Source organism: Loa loa, assembly GCF_000183805.2.
Source record: "Loa loa unplaced genomic scaffold supercont3.102, whole genome shotgun sequence".
NCBI classification, from domain to species: Eukaryota; Metazoa; Nematoda; class Chromadorea; order Rhabditida; family Onchocercidae; genus Loa; species Loa loa.
Genome location: NW_018108282.1, coordinates 72501 through 93350, shown reverse-complemented (window position 1 = coordinate 93350; position 20850 = coordinate 72501). Strand labels below are relative to the sequence as shown.

The 20850-nt window shown below is 34.6% G+C and overlaps 8 protein-coding genes across 8 annotated transcripts; 5 read left to right on the top strand and 3 right to left on the bottom strand.

Moving 5' to 3' along the window:
- Nucleotides 1-783: 783 nt before the first annotated feature.
- LOAG_05397 (hypothetical protein) lies at nt 784-1297 on the top strand (the record flags this gene model as incomplete). The annotated part of the gene is made up of 3 exons (XM_003140934.1): nt 784-845; nt 948-988; nt 1065-1297. The coding sequence occupies 3 exons, from the start codon at nt 784-786 to the stop codon at nt 1295-1297; spliced, it is 336 nt and encodes a 111-aa protein (XP_003140982.1).
- A 1056-nt stretch (nt 1298-2353) lies between these two features.
- LOAG_05396 (acetylcholine receptor protein) lies at nt 2354-3387 on the top strand (the record flags this gene model as incomplete). The annotated part of the gene is made up of 6 exons (XM_003140933.1): nt 2354-2500; nt 2578-2622; nt 2735-2844; nt 2938-3040; nt 3106-3208; nt 3302-3387. The coding sequence occupies 6 exons, from the start codon at nt 2354-2356 to the stop codon at nt 3385-3387; spliced, it is 594 nt and encodes a 197-aa protein (XP_003140981.1).
- A 1570-nt stretch (nt 3388-4957) lies between these two features.
- On the top strand, nt 4958-5756 carry LOAG_05395 (hypothetical protein). Its single transcript, XM_020446833.1, has 2 exons — nt 4958-5083; nt 5530-5756. Exons 1-2 carry the CDS (start codon nt 4962-4964, stop codon nt 5669-5671), a joined length of 264 nt encoding a protein of 87 aa, XP_020302872.1. The 5' UTR covers nt 4958-4961; the 3' UTR covers nt 5672-5756.
- Nucleotides 5757-6037: 281 nt separating this feature from the next.
- LOAG_17608 (hypothetical protein) lies at nt 6038-6658 on the top strand (the record flags this gene model as incomplete). The annotated part of the gene is made up of 2 exons (XM_020450267.1): nt 6038-6202; nt 6455-6658. Exons 1-2 carry the CDS (start codon nt 6182-6184, stop codon nt 6656-6658), a joined length of 225 nt encoding a protein of 74 aa, XP_020306074.1. The 5' UTR covers nt 6038-6181.
- Nucleotides 6659-6839: 181 nt separating this feature from the next.
- Nucleotides 6840-11405, bottom strand: LOAG_05394 (hypothetical protein; the record flags this gene model as incomplete). Its single annotated transcript, XM_003140931.1, has 14 exons — nt 6840-7076; nt 7234-7410; nt 7551-7625; nt 7734-7862; nt 8054-8188; nt 8330-8512; nt 8596-8704; nt 8840-9016; nt 9214-9331; nt 9882-9949; nt 10295-10465; nt 10556-10647; nt 10759-10889; nt 11276-11405. The coding sequence occupies 14 exons, from the start codon at nt 11403-11405 to the stop codon at nt 6840-6842; spliced, it is 1932 nt and encodes a 643-aa protein (XP_003140979.1).
- Nucleotides 11406-13184: 1779 nt separating this feature from the next.
- Nucleotides 13185-15644, bottom strand: LOAG_05393 (SUMO-conjugating enzyme UBC9). Its single transcript, XM_020446832.1, has 4 exons — nt 15451-15644; nt 15066-15191; nt 14264-14382; nt 13185-13933 (listed from the first exon to the last, which is right to left on the bottom strand). The coding sequence occupies exons 1-4, from the start codon at nt 15628-15630 to the stop codon at nt 13852-13854; spliced, it is 507 nt and encodes a 168-aa protein (XP_020302871.1). The 5' UTR covers nt 15631-15644; the 3' UTR covers nt 13185-13851.
- A 945-nt stretch (nt 15645-16589) lies between these two features.
- Nucleotides 16590-19298, top strand: LOAG_05392 (jmjC domain-containing protein). Its single transcript, XM_020446831.1, has 8 exons — nt 16590-16695; nt 16817-17025; nt 17363-17515; nt 17694-17890; nt 18150-18343; nt 18458-18631; nt 18850-19009; nt 19103-19298. The coding sequence occupies exons 1-8, from the start codon at nt 16632-16634 to the stop codon at nt 19185-19187; spliced, it is 1236 nt and encodes a 411-aa protein (XP_020302870.1). The 5' UTR covers nt 16590-16631; the 3' UTR covers nt 19188-19298.
- Nucleotides 19299-19507: 209 nt separating this feature from the next.
- On the bottom strand, nt 19508-20789 carry LOAG_05391 (GDP-mannose pyrophosphorylase B). Its single transcript, XM_003140928.2, has 4 exons — nt 20614-20789; nt 20202-20324; nt 19852-19979; nt 19508-19750 (listed from the first exon to the last, which is right to left on the bottom strand). The coding sequence occupies exons 1-4, from the start codon at nt 20693-20695 to the stop codon at nt 19601-19603; spliced, it is 483 nt and encodes a 160-aa protein (XP_003140976.1). The 5' UTR covers nt 20696-20789; the 3' UTR covers nt 19508-19600.
- Nucleotides 20790-20850: the final 61 nt, after the last annotated feature.

The window sequence follows — 20850 nt, the reverse complement described above, 5'->3', positions numbered from 1 at the left end:
CCTTCATCTCCCATAACAGAAATCACTACTGAGGATAGATTATCGACGAAAGTTCCTTCATCTCCCATAACAGAAATCACTACTGAGGATACATTGTCGACGAAAGCTCTTTTATCTCCTGTATCAGAAAATAGCACTGAAAATACCACAATAAGTGAAACCGAAAAAGAGACTCCTATGATTTTCTCGAACAAATCCAACATCACTAATGTAAACGCAACGACTGACTCATCCAGAGAAATTTCTCCTGAAATCGAAAGCAGCTCAAAGAACGATTCTGGAATAGTTGATACGATAAGCTCGCATTCATCGTATTCTTCAGATGATTCGTCCACAACTGATTTACAAAATACAACAGCCACCCCAAGTTATTTAGCGCCGGAACCACAATGTAAATTTAAGGATAACATTTAAAAAGTTGTTTTACCAATCATCTAATAAATTCAATGAAACGTTCAAAAAAAAAAAAAACAACGGCCTATTCTCAATGTTAGGCGCTACCTTACACAAAATGATTTTCCACCTATAAAACTCAGAGGAGCTTTTAAAATACTTTATATGCTACAAAAGGCAATATTGTTTTGATAATATTCCTCAAATTAATTTATAAACCTGCTCTACAATATTTTGCAGATTCATGTGACAATGATTGGAAACTTTTCCGCGGTCGGTGCTACTTCATTCAGGCAATTGTTGATGTTTATCAAACTACTTTTTTTATAACTTAATATAAAAAATGTACAAAAGGTATATAATTCAGTCATTTTTAAACTATTTTTTCAGATGGACAACGACAGTTACACATATTATGAAGCTGAAAAGAAGTGCATAAAAATGGGAGCGGTGTTAGTAACGATGGTCAATAAAGATGTCGTCAAATTTTTGTATTGCAAGTTCCCTTTCCCATTCTTACATTTCATCCTGTGGTTATCCCTTAAAAATTACAGCTATTTCCAGCTCTTTCATAATTTTAAAAGTGACCAACGCGGTGACTATCTTTTTCTTTTTTTACAGTTGAAAAAAAGCAATACCATTAGTGTGTTCCACCTGTTACACTTTTTCAGCTAATTTTCACTTCAAGCATCCATTTTGGATCGGTCTTTTGAAAGATGGCAACGGATGGAAATGGCCAGATGGCACGAAGTTGAAGTATCATTTATGGGGTAAGAATGAGCCGAGCAAAATGTATTCGTGTGTGTTTGCGGCAACCGAAAAGAATGGTGGAAATTGGTACACGGCTGACTGCAATGAAAGGATCCTTCAAGATGACATAGTTGGCTATGTGTGCCAGCAATAATTATTTGTTTTCAACTTTTATGTTTAGAACAAATATATAAAAAGACATGTTTAAAATATTTAAACATATATGCATTACTGATAAATATACATATATCATACTTCTGATGGATTTATGACGTTAGATGACATTACACATCCATATGATCAGGCTATCAGTGGCATTTTGGCTACATTCAAGTGCATACGACTCTCGAAACAAATGAAACTAACATGTACACATTCAGTAAACAAATAACATGCTACCATTTTGACCCTTAAATTGATATTCCGATTCAAAGCTAAAAATATTTTGATCTTATTTCAACACATAATGCTTCTGTTGGAAGATTTGTTATGGTGTTGTTGTTGTGACAAAAAGAACACAAAAGATGGGAAATCAATGAAGATTGGATTAGGCCAGGGTTAGGCTCTGCAGATGGTTATTAATAGAGGAAGATCCAAAGGAAGAGAAGCATTCACCATGCATTATATAAAAAGTAAAGCATAGCTCTACTCCAATAATAGTCGATAAAAATGCCTAATACGTACTGGTTGTTTGTTCAGGCTGTTAAATGGCTCCCAACAAATCCCTCAGCTATCATGTGGAGACCCATTCACTGATCAAAGGAGCTCTTAATAGGAAAATTATTCCAGCTTTTTCCGTTCTGGCATGTGACTGTTGTAATTAAACAGTTCATCGGTAACTATCAGATGGTATCTTCATAGTTTATCCTGTTAACATTAAAATCAGTAATCTTGGAATTTATGTATGTGATAGTCAGGAATGTGCTGGCGCAAACTCTAAGATGTTCTGAGAATTGAAGTAACGATATGTCTAAGTAGCTGGAAATACCTTAGGTACATCAAATCTAATAATATTCGTGTGCGCAACTTTAGAAGAACGGTGGGATTCGAATTCACTTTGTCCTGGATAGATATTCAGGATCCGTTGTTCAAAATAATGTTGCAGTATTTCTACATTTTTCCTTACATTCTTCTTTTTTCAGAGGTCTGTGGTCAAAATTGAGCTATGCTTTTATTCCTTATTTTCTTATTAACCAATAAGCTAGTTCTGATGGCTAGGAGAAGCTTCGTGGAATTAGAAGGCCAGCTATACCAGGATCTTTTGTATGACTATAACAAAATCCCGCGTCCAATTAAAAATAGTACTAATGTTCTTACAGTAAATCTGGGTGCATCATTAATTCGAATCATTGACGTGGTAAGTAAATTGGAAGGCAGTTATTGTTACTATTGTGGTATCGGTTTTTCTATTCCACGATGAATCTTTTTTTTCAGGATGAAAAGAATCAAATTCTGACGACAAACTTATGGCTTGAGATGGTAATTCCCTTTTGCTATGCAATTCGTCTCAAAATTTCCATTTTCCATGGAAAAAAAACAAAAACTGATTTTTGTTTCATTTCCGAAAATCCACTTTTATTTATGATTTCAGCAATGGAACGATTCAAAATTAACTTGGGATCCATCGAAATACGGTGGTATCACAACGTTACATATCCCAAGCGATCAAATTTGGACACCTGATCTTGTGTTATACAACAAGTACGAGTAGAATTCAGAATTGTTGTCATGGAGAAAGACGTCGAAGTTGTGGAAAATTTTGCTTATGGAGTTACCAAATTCATTTCCTTGTAGTGCAGCAGGTGATCCGGATATAACAATTTTTACGGATGCCCTTGTCGCTTATGATGGACGAGTTCTATGGCAGCCGCCAGCCATTTACAAATCTTTTTGTCCGGCAAGTTTTCTTAATAAAATCAAGGGAAATCGGTTAATTCTTATTTTTCCGTTAGAAACATTCAGATCGATGTGACTTGGTTCCCATATGACTCACAACATTGCGAAATGAAATTCGGCGCTTGGTCTTACACGGGTTATTACGTCGATTTAAAACAGCTACCACAAGGTTCACGTTTTCATTCACAAAATAATTATGTTTTTAAAACTGACTTCACTTGCAATTCATGTTGTAGATGGACAGTCTTTTATCTTTTTGTAGATCAAGTAATGAGTGGGATTGACAAATATGGACAAGATGTTGAAACAATGAAAATAGGCATGGATCTCAGTTTTTTTTACCAGTAATCATTTCATAATCATTGAACATTATGGCATTGAAGAGAGAAGTAGTTATTGATGAGTAGTTATAGATCTACAGAAGATTTCTTTTTATGGCATCCATGAAAAAGACCTTTTGAAAGAGGTTTAATAAAACTCATAAATTAGCAATCTTCTTCAATCACTAGAATTACTCTTTTTACAGTAGGAATAAGATAAAAATATAAGCAAAATCTAAATGAATAGAAGTGAGTGATTTCCTTCTATAGAAGATTTCTTTACAATTTACAAAAAAATGTGAACAAGATTGTTTAGATCTGCAGAATGGGACCTTTTATCATTATCATCAGCTCGACATTCTGTCCTTTATATAAGTTGTTGTGGTCCAGAAAAATATGTTGATATCACCTATTATTTTGTATTACATCGGAAAACACTTTTCTTCACTTGCAACCTGATCGTGCCGTGCTTCCTAATATCTCTCCTTACTACCAGTGTTTTTATTTAACTGATCACAAAATAACATTTGCAATATCTATCTTGGTTACACTAACAGTATTCTTTTTGGTGAGTTACTCTTTATCATATCTGCAAATATTCGTGAAATATGAAAAGCGAGACGGTGTGCGACCTTCAACATTTAGATGATAATTGCTTGAAAGCAATAAAATTAATCACATTTTGACTAATTTTATCACTATCCGCTAAGTCATTTCTTAGCCGATAGTGATAAAATTCATTTCTCATGAGCTAAATTGCACATTCAGTTTCACTTCTATCAGAATCTACCAAATTGCTAAATGATGCCTGCATGAAGTAAACTTAATAATTTAGCAAGTATTTTGTTTTCGTCTCTGGATGCATATTAGCATAAAAGCCATGATTATGTACTAAATCATATGTCTGATAACTTCGTTTTAATTTTTTTAATTTCCAATTTTTTACTTTTCCCAATTTAACTTTAATTTCCCACTTTTTTTTACTTATGCAAAAATGTTTCTAATTATCCAATTACTACTTAAATTTGGCTACTTCTTACACTGCTTAATTTTGACTCACTTTTAGAGAAGATTTTGAAACACGTAGTTTTGCATAGTTCTGATAACATGTTTAAATTAAAAAGAGAGAAAGGAGAAAGCGAAACACAATTGAATTTCACTTTTCCTACTATATCCGATATTTTAATGATCATTTCTCCACCACAAATGACATTTTTTTGGGAGGAAATATTTGACGAATGATGGTTATTGCTTATTTTTTTGAAAAAACGAAAAACTGTTAAAAAGACAAAGACTTCAAGCGTAAAACATCAACCTGAAGTTTTTGCGAAATCTTCATTTAAATGTTCATTTGCCCGGTCCAGAAACACTTTTATTATTCTTTTTGATTAATAGAGTTGAATAAATTAGTGGCAATCATCATTTTCAAATCATCTCTCTAAAAGATGAAATCTTACTGACTCGAACGTTCCTACCAGACTGATTTGTGAACTATTACTCCTACATAATATCTCATGGTCATAATATTTGAAGGTTTTAATCGACATAATACCGCCAACTTCATTAGTAATACCTATGTTTGGGCGTTATCTAATCACAACAATGATACTCGTTTCACTCTCGACAGTCGTTTCTGTTATCACGGTGAATTTTCGTTTCCGAAGTGGATCTGCTTATCGTATGTCACCCTGGATACGCAGATTGTTCCTTCATTTTTTACCAAAGTAACATTTTGTACAAACCAAAGTAACATTTTGTACAAACTACCTGAATAAGATATAAATATATGTGATACTGTAATTCCCTATGATGGTCAAACAAACGTTGCCCATATTACCTTTCATTTAAGTGATTTACAATTCCATAAATTCGATTCTGCATCTAACCAATTTAGTAATGTTGGAAGATGAAGACCGGTAAGTATGAAAACTTCAAGCAAGTAAAGTAATTGCTGCACTCTATCAATCCCGATCAGTCTAAGCCATCAACATTCCCACTAATGATTGGGTCAAACAATATGATTTGCATATAGCATCGTAAATTTCATCCAAAGCTTATGTTCAGTCGTTAGGTTACTGAGAGAACCATACGAGATGGAGCTGCAAAGACAAACTGTAAGTTTTAATAAAGTGATTCATCATTTTAAAATATTTATGCATTTATGTTTGAGAATGCTGTTTATGGAACGAGATATGCCGAAGCGAAAAACTGAAACTACGAAGAATGAATTAGTTGATGCCTTATCGCTGGTAAGACAAAGGATCCCACCGGATGAGCTGTACTGTTTCACAGTTCAAAAAAGTAATCTGTAGATTCTGTCACTTTTTTATGACAAGTGAACAGCTGCGATAACAAATTACATTCACTGCTATATGGAATTATGCGATATTGAGATATTGAGACCGATTAATTTATTTGTCAAATCATCTTTATATTATGTTTAAAAAAATTCTGTATGGAACGCATGAGTATTCTAGCAGTTGTACTTTGAGGAAATGATATATTCAGGCAATTTTATGGTCTGCCATCTTATTAATCTTATTCTCTTCCTTGCTCAAATCATAGGAAATGAATGCGGAGAGTCCACTTTTGACAGAAGTTTTGTTTAGGGGATAAGAATTGGACAGTTAATTTTTATATTTTCTTAATTGCTACAATGAAAGACCCGAGTTTAAAATGTTATTTTGCATGGGATTGAAGATGACAAGAGTTTCATTTACCAACATCATTGTTTAAACGATTTCGAAAAATGCTTAAATTATAAGAGAGACATTGTTGCGACATTATTACAACAGATCCGATTTATTGCCAACCACTTCCGGATGGATGAGGAGGAAGCTCAGGTTTCTATTTTTAATGCTTTCAGTTTGCTTATTATGAAGATTTTTTTTTTGGATTTGGGGATATGTGGATATAAAGAATAAATTTGCTTGGCACAAAATATTCGGAATCAGAACTTTGACTTCCTTCTCAGATCTGATATCGATTCAAATGAGCATAGCAACCTCAATTACATTCTCTAAGTTTACGATCACAAAATGTGCAAAGGTCGGAATTGCGGAAACAACAGAAAATGTCGAATATTTTGCTTATAGATATCGGACGAATGGATCTTCGTAGCAATGGTACTTGACCGATTATTCCTAATAATATTTTCTATTCTAAATGTCGGCACTTTCTTGATACTGTTAGAAGCGCCATCACTTTACGATACCAGATGGCCGATGAATATTACTTATACCACAAAACCACTTGGACAAGGAAGTTTCATTTTGCCGACCACTGATTATTTTAACTGATACTGATTATTTTTAAATGACTTAACTTCTCCAGATAATTGATTAATTTTTATTATATTTCTATCATGATGAGTAATAGCATTATGGCTCTGATAAAAGTACTCAGGAATGAGATTGTTATTCAAAAAAATTTTATTTATTTAGCATAAGAAATGTCATGAGGGAAACATCTGATGAACCGCTAAGCAATGCTGTATGGCAAAACGAGGTCTGAAATTTGTGTAAGAAATTGAATGCCTGGCAGTAAGCCATCTGTGCTTTGATCAGTAGAGATCAAATATCGGAATTTTCGTAAAAGACTGAATATCGACTGCTGTAAGGTTTGCACCGCTACATTGCTATGACAGGATGACAGTATTGAATTTACGATAATATCTCCGTTTGCCGTAAGAGGTGCATAAAATCCTTTGCCAGTTAACTGAAATTCACATATTTTACTGTATTACGTACGAGTGGTAAGGAAAGTGATTTGGTTTATAGACAAATTTATGTTTGTTCCATTCCCTTAGTTTCTATTATTCTTTTATAAAGAATTCTCATTGCAATGAGTAGATTAATGATGAAGTAAAACAGACCCGCTGGATATTCGATACTTGAACGGGCACCAAATCGTTGGATTGTTCCCGAACAACATGTAGGCAGTGTCCTAATCGAACATCCTTCGCAAATACTAAACGTAGATTTTCTCCTTCTATACAATCGGTAACATATAATAAATGATAATCAGTTAATTTTATTATATTCCCGTTTTCCTGAAACAGCAGAAACATTAATGACTCTCTTTGAAGTCCAAAAATTCACCCTAAATCTTTGATATCCACTCAACTCCTGCTGGTTAACGTAAAAAGGCAAAAGAAAACAAGGAAATAGTATTAATAATTGAAAAACTAACCAGAATAATTTTGTTGAAAATTGTTGATTCATTATCGGATCGATGCAAAAACAACACCACTGGTGAGTAAGAAACCTAAATCAAATAACTCTCATTTGTAGGTTTTCTATTATGAAATCCATTTATATTCTGAATGACTGGAGTTGTTTTGAAATCCGGTTTCAATGAAATTTATTGACTTACCAGCGATTCTTCGATGGATAAGACTTGGTCTCCAATTTGTAATTCGTCAATCCGTTTTATCTGATCAGGCGTCTGCACCGTTGTATCTCCACTAAAGCACTGCAGCGTTTCAAAATAGTCATGATAGTACTGAAAGCATTTATATGAACTTCATAACTTTTAACATCAGTATCACTATTTTACTTTCGATTTGGTATTTATTTAAAGAAGAATGCTTCCTTTTTCCCACCTTTTCAGCATTATCTGTTAACGAATTCTGACAAGTACAAACTGTAATATTTTTCTTTCTGAACAATCAATATGTTGACTAAATAGTTTACCGGTACATTACCGCCGCTATATGTAGGTACAGTGTGCTGTGCAGCAGCTATAGTTTTTGGCTCTGATGGTATTATAGCTCTTTGAGGCTGGTATTGTAAACTAGAATATGTTGGTAACAATTGCCCGACTGCTGGCTGTAAAAAGAATCACGCAAGTATTTCAAATTTTGAGAAAATGAAAAAAAAATGGCGCAAGAATTACCTATCAGTCAATTATTTGAAGAAAAATGAGTTTGATTTCAAACAGTACTTTTAACACACTTTAGATTTACAAACGTTCAATGATGAAGAGAACCTATACTTCAATTTGAATTGGTTGATTGTTAACATATTATAATCATTCACAGGATCACCTACAGTAGCTGATAGTTGACCGTAGACTTCGGCTTGGGCAGAAGTGGCAGGAGTCGTTGTGCTATCACTGTCGACAAACTGGTGATAGTCACTCTCGATTGCATTCTAAATAAACATATGGGCACAAAGAGATCCAGGTAGAACAAAATAAGATACTTCAAGTCATTTTTGTGAAAATTTGAAACTACCGGTGATGTAAATTCATAAAAAGTTGGAGATACTGCTGCTCCAGCTACAACAGGACCACTGCGTCCCATTATACCCAAATTAATCGGCCATAATGCATCCGCAATTATCCTAAAATATACTTTCCTTCGAAGACAATTAGGCATACTTTCAGAGCTGTCTAGCATCTTCATGCTTTAGAGTATAAATATAACAGCTTATAAATATGACAAAGCTTATGATTGAAGGCATCTAAAAGATTGGTACTTGCGATGCACAGATGGGTGCCTGAAAATCACAGGATTGTAGTCGTAGTAGTCGTAATCTTCAGCAATAGGTCTGTAAAAAGGTCTTCTACGAAGCGAAAACATCCTCCGATGGGCCATTCGATGTCTGGGTGAGAATAAATCATCGAAATTTTCATCGTCCAGAATTGTTGATCGTCTGTTGAAATGTTATTGAAATAAAATCAAGAGGGGTTGGAGCAAGAGAGACCATAATAAGAATAAAATGCAATTCTAGTTTTTGAAAATTCTGACACGCTTCAAATTTCTGTTCCTCAGAATATGCCTGCATTATGAAAGAGAAAAACTTTTACGTAGCTTAAGGAAAAAATAAAAAAATTGAACTGTAGTAAGTACCTTCTTGGTTTTGCATATTTTGTGCGGTGCTGATTTGTAAAAACATATTCTTCGGTATCGTATTCTGATGAAACGTCCACTGCTGATAAGTTTGACTCACTATTCTTATCAATTAATACTACAAACACTGCTATTACCGAAATAATTATATTTTATTTCAAATTAAAATATGAAATAATTGAGAAGGATGCTAAACAGGATACTGAAAGCAAAATGTTGCAGATATCAAAAATTTCTCAAATTTCAATTTCAAAAAACGGACCAAATGAAATCATAGCTTACAAACGTTTCTCTATTTTCTTAATCTTTTTCAGTATAAGTATCTGTGTAACCATATTTTTTCAAACTGTTAAACCTTGATACTGAAATTAGAAAAGGATGAAAAGGTCTCGTTAATTTTTCGCCATTTATCACTATTTAGATTTAAAGATGCGAGAGGGAAAGAGTAGAAATAATGGTGAAAAATAAAGGAGACTTGCTTTTGAGGATGTGCTCATTATTTTCAGAGGTTTAGAAATCCTTAATGGAGGAGAAAATAAGAATAAGAGCTGTGATACTGTGCAGAACAGGTTACTGAGTGGGACAAAATACAGTTGTGGTTCAGAATTACAATGGATTTTAGTTAGCTGAAAGCAGAAAAGATGCAAATGAAGAAAATGCAAACGAACATTTATTTTTGATATCAACCGGTTTCGGAATGCATGCTAAGCGCATTATTTTCAGCTCGTAGCGAGGTCTAAATGTGTATACAAAAAAGTTGATTTTTAGGTTCGAACAAAGTAGATAAATATGGAAATGGAGATGGGATCTTGAGGATTAATTATTTCATTGAACTATTTGAAATTATTGGCTAGTGATATTTACAACCAATCAGGAGAATGTATTAGTCGTGGAAACGCTTTCCTTAAATTAATTCACAACTTGCTATAATCAGATTGCTTTAAGCTATAATCAGATTGCTTTAACACCAGTTAATAGCGCGAAATTTTTAGATTATGTGCTCAATAGCAGTTATTTACTAGTTAACAAAAATAATTTAGTGATAAATACAATCAAAGAAGATGGCATTCAAATACTTAACCTTTGTTGTTCATCGAATAAGAGATATACTTCCTTGATCAGATCAAAAGCAACTCTGCGGTTATTTTGATATACTTCTCCACCTGTATAGCTTTCATCAGTTTTAACAATCACTGTCTTTATTGCTCTGGCGTGTCGCAAACCCTCGTAATTGCAGCATTTCCATTTCGCCCTGACAAAAAAAAAAAAAAAAAAGAATCTTAATATTCAGAATCATTAGACATATTAGAATGGATAATAAGCAATGATCGAAATTTCCTACTTAACAATATTTCCGTCATTTTCAAGAAGCAATGCAACCGTCCACTGTGTTTCTCCGACACAACTGATGTTCTGATAGTATTTATGACACTGCTGAAAAGATATTTGAATGAACTTATAAGATGTCAGATTATGCTTACAAATTGGAAATGATCATTTTTTACTAAAAACCTACATTTGATCCCATAATGAAAAATAATTTACTGCTTTATAAATGGGATTTTCCGTGTTGAGCGGGCTCTTCGTTTCAGTTTCGGTTTCTGCAATCATGTCATCACGTTTCAATTCGTATAATCTTTTTTGGCCGAAACAAACAGGTGAAGTACATAATAGAGCTGGAAAATGATTTCATATAATGTTACTGAGAAAAATATTTTTACTGCTTTCAAATATTCCTGCTGAGAAAGCAAAGTCTCAGAATACTTTTAATAATTTGGGAGAAAAGTAATTGGCCTACAAAATTAGATTTTATAAATACAACATTCTCAAAAGTCTCAACATTTCATTAAATTTATAGGCTACGAAAAAAACTGATGTATTTAGAATTATTAATAACGGACAACGAAGGATATTATAATATTCCTTCGTCAATATGATATCAACTTTCATAGATTTGCATATTTAAATGCTAACTTACGCTAGAAAAATTACAATAGTACATGTTACAAATGGATAAACTATTTATCATTCCTTTCAAATGGTTGAAAAAGCATAACGATACTTGGATTTCCGGTTTTATCACTTTGAAATGAGAACGGGATTGTGTATTCGCTGCATGATGAATCAATTACAGACTGTTGCTGACCACCGGTGGTTATTTTCACCAAAAACAGCATCATCGGGAGCAACATTTTGTTGGGAATTGAAAATCCCTATAACTATTTGCCATCACGATAGATGCATATTTCAAATAATCATTTTATAACCCACTTTCAAATCCACATAGAGATAGATATTCAGTCACGGAAGCAACTGATATTTTAAGTTGCAATTGTTGAATTTTCTTTTAATATGTAAAGTTGTTGAGTTAAATGATACAGTTTAAAGTGACTGAATGATATAACAGTAAAAGACTAAATTCTAGAACATTGAACAACGGGTATGATCATAAGGAAATTTAAAAGGACGATAAAGCTGACCAAAAATCTGATCAAATTATTCTTTTAAATATTTCAGAAAGAAATCCAAATTTGAATTCCCAGCCGGAAGGTATATTTACTAAAGGGAGGCAATCACAACAATAAATGTGCCACGAAGAAGGAGGAAACAGCTCACTGTAAGAGGAACGAAATGTATTTAAATGACAACTTTATAATAACTCTAATGAGGGCGATTCTCATCTTTTCACAGATCACCGATTGTCCCATATTTTTCATAGCTAATCGGCCAGCGACATCCTCTAAGAATACAACTAAATATTTCAACTATATGTTACTACCATACAACAACGGAATTCGCCAGCATAGGCAAGTAGATGTCAGTGTACAATCTGGAAACATTATGATAGAAAAACCCCCAACATTTTACATATCCTTCATTCTATTCTTCTCTAAAATTATGCGAATTCCCTTTTACAGGTTCTTTTAAGGGCAATGTATCCGAACATCAAGAAAATGATTGATCAGTCGTGTACTTTGGTAATATCTGCACACCAATTCAGAACATTATTTCTTACTAAAGCTTTAAAAAATAATTCACAAATTGGTCCATCACTGGAACTTCATCTCTAAATGTCAGTTTGAAGCTTCGATTATCACACTTGTGGACGCACGTTTCATTAATTATCCGTTTGATTACTTTTCAGTTTTTTTTTCTGTTTTTTTGTCTTTTAAACCACGACCCAGTAAAATAATGATTAAATATCATCGAGAACAGCATGGAAATAAAGGGAAGTGGCTTAGTAAAAAGTGGAAAAATTCAGTTAAATGGAAGAGTACTTAAGGAGGCATCACGAGCAAATAATCTCAGGTAAATGCATGTAGCAGATAAACTGACGCAAAATCATCACCAGTATCTTACGTTTGTAGTCTCACTGGTGCTCTAGTGGATAACGTGTGTAATGCTCCGCAACGTTTGCATCTTTTTGAAATACTAAAGGATCAATTAGTAAATGTGGTCCCACGCCTATTAATGAATAACTTTAAGCCACCTTTCCATTCTTCTTTCATTCGAGTTTATTTAAATTAGGTATTTCACCAGTTTGATCTTCCGCAATAATTCTTTACCTCAGCAATCAGTAGCGAGGTGGGACTAAGACATTATCAGTCTGAATCGAGGAACAAGTAGAGAAAGTCTCCAAAATGATTTTAACTGACCACAGTCTCTATGGAACTTCATAACTTTATACAACTGCTTTATCTCTTTGTAGCCAAAACCGTATGTAGAATACGACTAACGATTTTAAACTGCTAACTGTAGTGAGTGCAGAATGAAATAAAAACGAAGGAATTTATTGATAATAATAGAGAAACCAATGGTGTACGCATGAAAAAAAATTTCGAGTGAGCGAGCACAGTGCCTAAGAAACCTTAAAATTTTGCAAATTATCACTAATTAATGATAGTTTTCTTGTTTAACAGCACTGTTACAGAGTAGAGCATATACAGTGTTTATAGAGAGATATGCTCATACACAATGCTCATGCACGTTGCTTGGTATTTACAAATAAAATAATTGCCCATATTAAACACTGTGAAATGTGACAACCAATTTTAATACCATAAAATATTAGATTGTTCATCCCAGAGTGGCCAAGAAAATTTTTTCCAAACTAACGATGAAATCGGCATTTAGGTCATACTTTCAACAAAGAATAAAGGAAACCTATCCTTACTTCTTAAATTTTTCATGATGGAATCCTACAATTGGTTTAAATATCAATATCCCTAATAGTAACAATATCTGATTCATGAACATCATCCTTTGCTACCTGAATAACACATAGAAGCTACTTTTCTTACCTGACAAACTGAATAATTTCAACCGACAGTCTTCGAAGCAGAACTCAACTCAAAATTCTGCTTTCTCTGTGACAAAGCTAATAGCAGCGAATATTATATCATAAACATTACTCCAATCTTCTCATAGTGTTAGGCTATAATTTCTAGTCCAGAAGTTAAAAATTGCGTCAAAATACTTTTTTGGCTTTCTAAGTTTTTAGTTTTAGATACAACCAGTCCAAAAAGTTCTTTTTTCGCCACCATGAAGCAAAATAACGCCTAATTATTTTAGCCAATATCGAGATCGATCCTGTGCATGAACAGAACTTTGTTAATGTGAACATCATGCTTTCCTCCATTAGTTATCTAACATTTGCCTCTGGACAACTTCAGCAGCAAATTGTTGTGCCTGACGTCGAACTCTTTTTTCGTACTCAACTCTAAAAGTCATAAAAGTCATTTCAATTTGAAAGTTTCAGGATGGTGAAATGTACTATTCTTAAAAGCAAACGATGTTATAAATTGGATCGACAGTTTAATTCAAGCTAAGGACCACGCTAAACAGTATTTACCATGCCTGAGTTTCCATAAATTCAATAAATGAGTCAGAAAGCACAGCCATCTCAAAAAACTCCCATTATTTCACTCATTCTCTCTGTCGTACATAAAATTAATCACGAAGTTATGATCAACATATTTTCCTGAAGCTAATGAATGAAAATTGCAAGTTACTAGTTCAACCGACAACCAAGAACCGAAAGTTTGCCGACCTATTTTGACAATAAATTTGGTATGCATCGGCTTGAGCGGGATCTTCAACATTAGGGTTCGTTAGAAGGTCCTGAATACCAATCAGGAGTTGTCGTACACTTACAGATGGTTTCCAGTCCTGGAAGAATTGAAAATTTACAGTTCAACTAAGTCTATAATGATTATGACAACAAATGACCGAGCTGACAAATATCATGGAACGACCATAACATTTCAGTGTTCATTTAAAAAATGAATTTCTTCATCCAGACATTCAGCTTTCATTATCAAAATCGAGTCAGGCTACAATAATAAATATAGAATATGAATTACAAGCTGGATCGTTAATTTTTTCAAAGAAAATTAGTCCACCAAAATTAAACCGTCCAGAGTTAACCTAATCTCTCTTTTCAGTTGAAAGATTTACAACATAGACTTTTTAAAGTAAATTAATGCAGAATAGTTTAGGACTACAACAGTATGCATAGGCACGATATACTACTAAAACTTTTACTGTCATCCATTTGACGAAGTTTAGAAGCATAATACTGCCTCAAGTCTTCAACTGGGAATTTGTTTTACAAAAGACTCTCATTCCTGTGCGAAAAGCCATCTCTCTTTTATCCTAACATAAAATGTGTAGTTCAGATACCAATTCCACATATGCGACCGAACCTATCACATAACAAATACATAAAACAAAGTTCCCCTATAAATCATGGGTGAGAAATTAATAAAGAAAAAATGCCCGACAACAGTTTTAAAGGACTCCGAGCTAACTTACATTCTCGAAACATACTGAGCGAAACTTTAAAAGCACACCTTATTCTCGTCTAATAGCGACAAACAAACAGTTCCTGAAGGATACACATTCGGATGAAATAAAGGAGGATCGAATTTGCACTTTGGTGGTGTAGAGGGGTAATCATCCTTAAACTGCATCCTAATCTGCAATGATGTTATAGTGACAGAATCAAACAGGAAGAATTTGAATGTAAGGATAAGTGATGTAAACTAACTGAACAACATCCTGTATTCTGGCGAGAAATTCAGATAGATATTGAATTGGATATTTCCTAATCTAATTCAAAGTGTAATTGAAAAAAAATTCACTCATACTAAAGATGAAGTCAGATCGAATAATAAGTATAGAATAAAAATTCGCCCTAAATCAAATTTCCCAAATAAAAGTGAAAACACAACTCGCCTTGTATAGACCGCCTTCCCATATGGTTCCTTTCTTGCCAGGAATAGCACACTCCCAGTTGAAGAGATTCCTCGTGCCATCAGGATTCGACGAAGGTTTTGCGATAAATCCAAATGGATGATTTTTCCTCCAGGCTTTCCGTTCCTCGGCTAAACGACCTGCGGCAATACCGCCAGACATTTGTACGACTGTAAAAGTGCATTATCTAACAATTCCATCAGCAAGCGTAAAAGACCTAAGAGATCGGAAAAAAAAAGATAGTGCTAAAAAGCAAACCTAACGCATTATAGCATCCTTGACTACTTATGTATCAAAAAAGATAGAATTCCTGTAATTCATCCCTGATTTATGCTCCCTTCACTGTGAAAGGCGAATAGCATAGCCAAAAGTATACATATGAATATAATGGGTAATGAGATAATTATCACTGTATAACGTCCAGTACATTTTCCTAACAATTAGTAATACATCCGTGCATATCTAACTGCAATATTCAATGATTGCTTTCTTTGCAAGAGTGATGTCTCATACTGGCCTAGGTTCAGGAAATACTAAGTCGAAGAACAAAGTGGCCGTTGAACGCCCAGTGAAATGATATAACTCCAACAGAAGATCGCCCTCCCCTCACCAGAGGAAATGCACCCCGCTTTCTGCCTGAATAAGACACCAAACTTGACCGAGAAACAAACAGCGGTGAGGAATTCCATTCAGGAAAAGCGGAGTTTTTGGGAGCACAAAATCATCGGTGATTTCTTCTACATGACATTTTCTAGGTGACATTCGGTGTAGTTTGCTGCTGGGTTTACTGCTTGATGGTTCCTGCAGTTGCTTGATAAGCAGGACAGTTATGCGAATGCAGCTGCCTTGCAGCATGCACTGCATTTTTTCCTAGTTGGTGTCAAACTGGGGGGGTTTGCAAACGGTTCATTCTCATTTATTAGTTTTCTGTTCTGTTCCTCTTATAAATTCTTTTCAAAGTATTGTCTTTTACATCATGCAACATGCACATGAAGTTGTCTTTGCTATCTCATATTCATACTTCATGTCATTATATGTCATTCCACCAACCTTGTGCCATTATATCATTGATCATCCCTAATAAGTGCAACATTCATTAAGCAAAACAGATAATCACGAAGATTTCCAGGGCCTGTGTAGTGTTATGTATTACGAATATTTCAATGGCGGTATCACAACATAGATTACGTCGATACATTCGGCATGCGAAACGTAAAGCCAGATCTGGTGCGTTGAGTGTTTTATTATTGGAAGTTTTTATCGATAGTTTGTATTAACGTATGCATTTTATACGAGTGTTTTTTTTATTTAAAATTGTCGCATTTCCCTTTTATTTGATAGTATTTAGAATTATTCGAAGACGATTGGAGCAGCGCGAAATACTGCGAAACATTTGAGACATTAAGTGAAAAGTTGACAAGAGATAATATTGAAAGGGTGGATGCTTCCAAAATTACTGTTGAAGAATTCGCTGAAAATTATGAATCGCGTCATGTTCCTGTTATTCTTACTGGTTTGACTACATCTTGGTCTGCGACCAGAAAATGGTCGATTCCTGTAAGAATCTCACATCTCGCATTGAAATTTTTGAGTCGTTTCGCTTATTTTGTGCTGCACACTCAGTTTTTTTTTTTCTTTTCATTCATTACATCGACTTTCGTTTGCACTGAATTTTCTTCTAGCTGAATCGCTAAATTCACTGTTGAAATATTGGTGAGCTAATGATATTATAGGTACTTTTAACTTGTGTGGGTGCACTGTTGGCCCCACTACATGGAAAATAAATGTTTTAGGAAAGAAATATTCTTTTAAGGTTTGTATGTTTCTCACATATCCAGACTGTAAGTTCAGATTTTTTTTCCATTTTTAATTTATTGCATTTTAATTTATTCAGATACTGCTGAAGAAATATCGCAATCAAAAATTCAAATGTGGTGAGGAAGATGACGGACGTTCCGTGAAATTGAAAATGAAGTATTTTTTAGAATACATGAGACAGACGATTGACGATAGTCCGCTCTATATATTTGATAGTTCATTTGGCGAGGTTTATAAATAAATTATTCCTCATTCTTGAGTTTTATGGATTCTATTTCTTATGTAATAGTAGTCTTCTTGATTACATATAGGTACTATATGTGAATATAGTTTTTTTTGATGACTACATTTTTGACATGACATACGCAGTTGTTCATATCAAAAGTGATTTGATGCTTTGCTTTCAGCGCTACAAGGTAAGACGTTTACTGGAGGACTACCTTGTGCCACAGTTTTTTGCGGATGATTTGTTTCGTTATGCGAGTGAAGATCGGCGGCCGCCATATCGATGGTTCCTTATAGGATCCTCCCGTTCCGGTACGGGAATGCACGTCGATCCATTAGGGACTAGTGCTTGGAATGCTCTTATCAAAGGTTCTAAAAAGTCAGTTTTATGTAGTCGTTGATGTATAGATCTCAACGGTTACCTTCTTGAAAATATGAGTATCTCATCATTCCAAAAAAATTGCAAGAGTTATTAGCCAGAAAAATACAATGATCGCAGCAAATGTTGATTCATTACATAGATTTTGAAAATACTTTTTGCAGGCAGGATACTGCGATACCTTTTGTGAAGGTTCGATTGTCTTATTGATGTGGGCTGTATCACTGTAGCGCTCAATAAAAGCATATTTTTTTTCTAGATGGTGCTTTTTCCACCCGCAAACACCAAAAAATATTTTAAAACCAACAAAGAAGGAGGGTGGCTTTCATCCTGATGAAGCAATCACTTGGTTTGCTACTGTATATGGACGGATTAGTTCCTCAGATTGGTTGAAAGAGTGGAAACCTATAGAAGCTGTGCAATATCCGGGAGAAATCATATTTGTTCCTGGTGGTTAGTATCCATAGATTTTTGAAATACACCGTATAAATTTATGGAAGTTTGAATAAAAGACGGAAATAAAGTAAAAGACGAAATTCTGTACCCTAGATGCAAAATTTCTTACAGGATGGTGGCACGTCGTTCTGAACTTGACTGATACGATCGCCGTTACTCAAAATTTCTGTTCTAAAGTGAATTTACCTCTAGTTCTCCTCAAAACGTTGGCTGGAAGACCAAAGTTTTGCCAACACTGGTTAAAATGTTTACGGAAAGCTCGACCAGATGTCCTACCTATTATTGGTATTCTTTCTCTTTGTTTTATGATATTAATTATTATTCTTGTTAGTGAACATTACACGTAATAGGTATGTGAAATGATCCCAGTTCTGATGAAGCTCAATTCCATCAGTGCCGCAATTCCAATAGCAGAAAAAATAAATTTCAGTGGTGAAATGCTGTAGCACTTTTTATAAGCAATAATGACTTTGCCAACTTTTCCCTTGCATTTTTCATTACAGATGGTGTATTGAAGAGTGTGGACGGTCTCATAAATTTCGCGGAGGCGTCATCCAGTGATTCAAGTTCGTCAACAGAATCTTCCGACAGCGAAAGCGAAAGTTCAAACCCATCACTTCAACAACACCCTTTTAGTAACAGCTCAACAGCTATCACCAAAAGGTTCATCATTTTTGTTGGAATCGTGAATGTTAGCTTTTTCAAGACATCATCTGAATACTTTCTTCCATGTTCAAAAATATCTAACGATTTCAGGATCGTCTTGTCGTCAAGAAAGAGAGGAGGCGAAGTGAGTGACAGCTCTGTGTGTCCGGCAAAGATATATCGTAGTCCCGTGTAATCAGCTCACTCACTAAAAAAACTGCGCACCTCATTTCTGCGTAACCTTCTGTTAGGACAAACTATGTTTTCATTATTTATATGTTTCCACGTCCGAGAAGTTTGGCACTTGTTTTCTCACCGATGATGGATTGATTATTAAATGTAATATAATCGGAGGAGTGTGGGGACAACAGAGAGGGAAAATGATAACTTGTGAACAGAGTAGGTAAAACGGGATTCAATTTCAAACTTTGACTAGATGCAAAACGCTGCAAGCAAGCGTAAATTCTTCCTGTATTGCAAAAATTCAGTAAATTATGATAATTTATGAATCAAGTGCATGGAATGACCAAAGTGGAGACCTGAAATATATACAAGGCATAAAACAAATCATCACCTAAACTGCCCAAATATCACATCCAGTTTAGTCGGTTACATAATAATATCTGGCTCTGGAACGTTCGTCGTTATTGCTTTGTGCGGTAATACTCTCGCACCATTCAAGTACAGTTCATCATTCACGACGACGTCGTCGCCAATAACGCAGGTATTCTCAATTCGCACCCATTCACCGATTGAACACTACAAAACTATGAAGATGTTCATAACTCTCAGAAGTTACATGTTAGACAGTTATCTTAATTCTCATACTTCACTTTTTTCAAACAACACCAAAGGATTACTTTTCTACCAACAATACTGCTGTTGATCCAAGAATGAGTATGCACGATGCTGTCTGATAAAATGGTACAGTGACGTAAACAAACACCGTTTTCAATCTTCACTCGTGGTCCTATCACGACATTGGGCCCTAAACAAATAATGCGTGAATTTAACTTGATAAATCAACTGCATCCAGTAAAATGAAGCGATTGAAAAATCCACTGAGACATAAATCCATCTATAACCTGACCGATCGAAGGAACGGACAGAATGGTTTAATAATCAATACGGCAGATTTTTATCGAAAGTAAATCAGCCAAAGGAATCTGCCATCAATACCTCGTTGTAACCAAAGTGATTTAAAACAAACCTATTCTGCAATCACGGCCAATAACTGCAGTTTCATCCACAATCACATTACCATTTATATGACTACCTTGAGCTAGTAACGATGGCGACTTGTCGCGAAGGTGTTTCAAGTAAAAACGCATACCTACAATAGTTAGAATCAACTCAAATAGTTTGGACAGTAAAATTAGCTGAAACCTAGTAATATCAAGAAAGCAATAAAGGCAAGTAAAGAGTAACAATGCTAGCAGATAGATGAAGACAAGCGTGAATTCAAAAAGAAATGTACATAATGCCGCACAAATAGCATGTTGTGGCATAAAATGATAGGCGTAAATGTCAACGCATTCGGTATGCTGTGGCATAAAATGATGGGCGTCATATGTCAACAACAACATCCTAGGCCGAAGTAAAAGGGTTAAAGCAATTTTTACCGGTCAAGAAATCTTTTGGCTGCCCCACATCCATCCAAAATCCCGACAACTCTAATGCATATAATTCTCCACATTTAGCCATCTCCGGAAAAACTTCCTTTTCGATCGAAGTTGGGCGTAATGATATTCGATCCAGTACAGATGGAGAAAGAATGTACAACCCGGCGTTGATCTAAAGCTATCTTTTGCTCCAGCATTTTCATAAAAGAATGAATCAATTTTAAAAGATATACAATG